A 1,270-nucleotide genomic window follows, 5' to 3' on the forward strand; every position below is an offset into this window, starting at 1 on the left:
ATACATATAATCGTTCTTCCAATATAACTATGTCGATAGAAAATGTAGAGAATTTATATTATCATTTACTAAATATAATTATAACTAAATATCCGTAAAAGAATTTTTAATTTATTTAATTTATAATTATTACATTTTTTATAAAATTTGCAGGACCAATGGTGTGGTACCAGATGTTCGAATACGCAATTGGTCACTGGCTGCAGAAGGCTACCGAGCACATGATCGGCTGCGTACTTTGCAGTCCCGGATGCTTCTCGCTGTTCCGTGGCAAGGCTCTGATGGACGACAACGTGATGAAGAAATACACAACTAAATCCGACGAAGCGAGACACTACGTGCAATACGATCAGGGCGAGGATCGTTGGTTGTGCACGTTGTTGTTGCAACGAGGGTACAGAGTAAGTGGCAGTCTCTTTATCGCGAATTGTTACATTTCATTTTTCTTATAATACTGATTTCAATGCCATTTGTATTGTCATATTTAGGTGGAATATTCAGCTGCGAGCGACGCTTATACTCACGCACCGGAAGGATTCAACGAGTTCTACAACCAACGGCGTCGCTGGGTACCCTCCACGATCGCGAATATCATGGATCTGTTGATGGACGCGAAACGCACAATCAAGATCAACGACAATATCTCGCTGCCTTACATCTCTTATCAGATCCTGCTGATGGGTAAGTGCTCATTGAACATTAAGATGTAGAAGCGTTGGAAAATTTTTTCATTTGATATTATATATTTAAAATATTCGAAATTCAGGTGGTACAATCCTGGGACCCGGCACGATCTTCCTCATGTTGGTGGGAGCTTTCGTGGCGGCCTTCAAGATTGACAATTGGACCAGTTTCTATTACAACATTATCCCCATCTTGCTCTTTATGATCATCTGTTTCACGTGCAAATCAAATGTGCAGGTATCCATTTTTCCATTTTTTCACGCACGTTGTCCGCTTTTCGTTGCGCATTGTGTTCGTCTCTTTCGCTCGCAATTCGTGTCTTCATAATCAGAATTCTTAATTAACGTACAATATATCGCATTACATTAATTTCTCAGAGCGCGGAAATCGGACTTGGATTTATCCAAAAGAGCTAAAATATATATCATGTCTCTCGCATAATTTTCAGAAAAAGAAAATTACTATAAATGTCACATCGGGGAATAAGACTTTTTTTACATCGCAAAGCGCTGTAAATCCGTTTCACAGAAAAAGAAAATTATTTTTATGGAGAAACTGGTATTTACGATCTTTTCAAGTCGACACT

The 1,270-nt window shown here is 38.7% G+C and overlaps 1 protein-coding gene across 1 annotated transcript; it reads left to right on the forward strand.

The window, feature by feature from the left end:
* Positions 1 to 153: 153 nt before the first annotated feature.
* Positions 154 to 1,254, forward strand: LOC115242602 (chitin synthase chs-2-like; the record flags this gene model as incomplete). Its single annotated transcript, XM_029819046.1, has 3 exons — positions 154 to 401; positions 489 to 681; positions 767 to 1,254. Coding segments are annotated over 3 exons (686 nt in total), but the record flags the coding sequence as incomplete, so codon positions are not given.
* Between the last annotated feature and the right edge of the window lie 16 nt (positions 1,255 to 1,270).

This window comes from Formica exsecta, unplaced genomic scaffold (genome assembly GCF_003651465.1).
Source record: "Formica exsecta isolate Colony F162 unplaced genomic scaffold, ASM365146v1 C16402893, whole genome shotgun sequence".
Taxonomy (NCBI): domain Eukaryota; kingdom Metazoa; phylum Arthropoda; class Insecta; order Hymenoptera; family Formicidae; genus Formica; species Formica exsecta.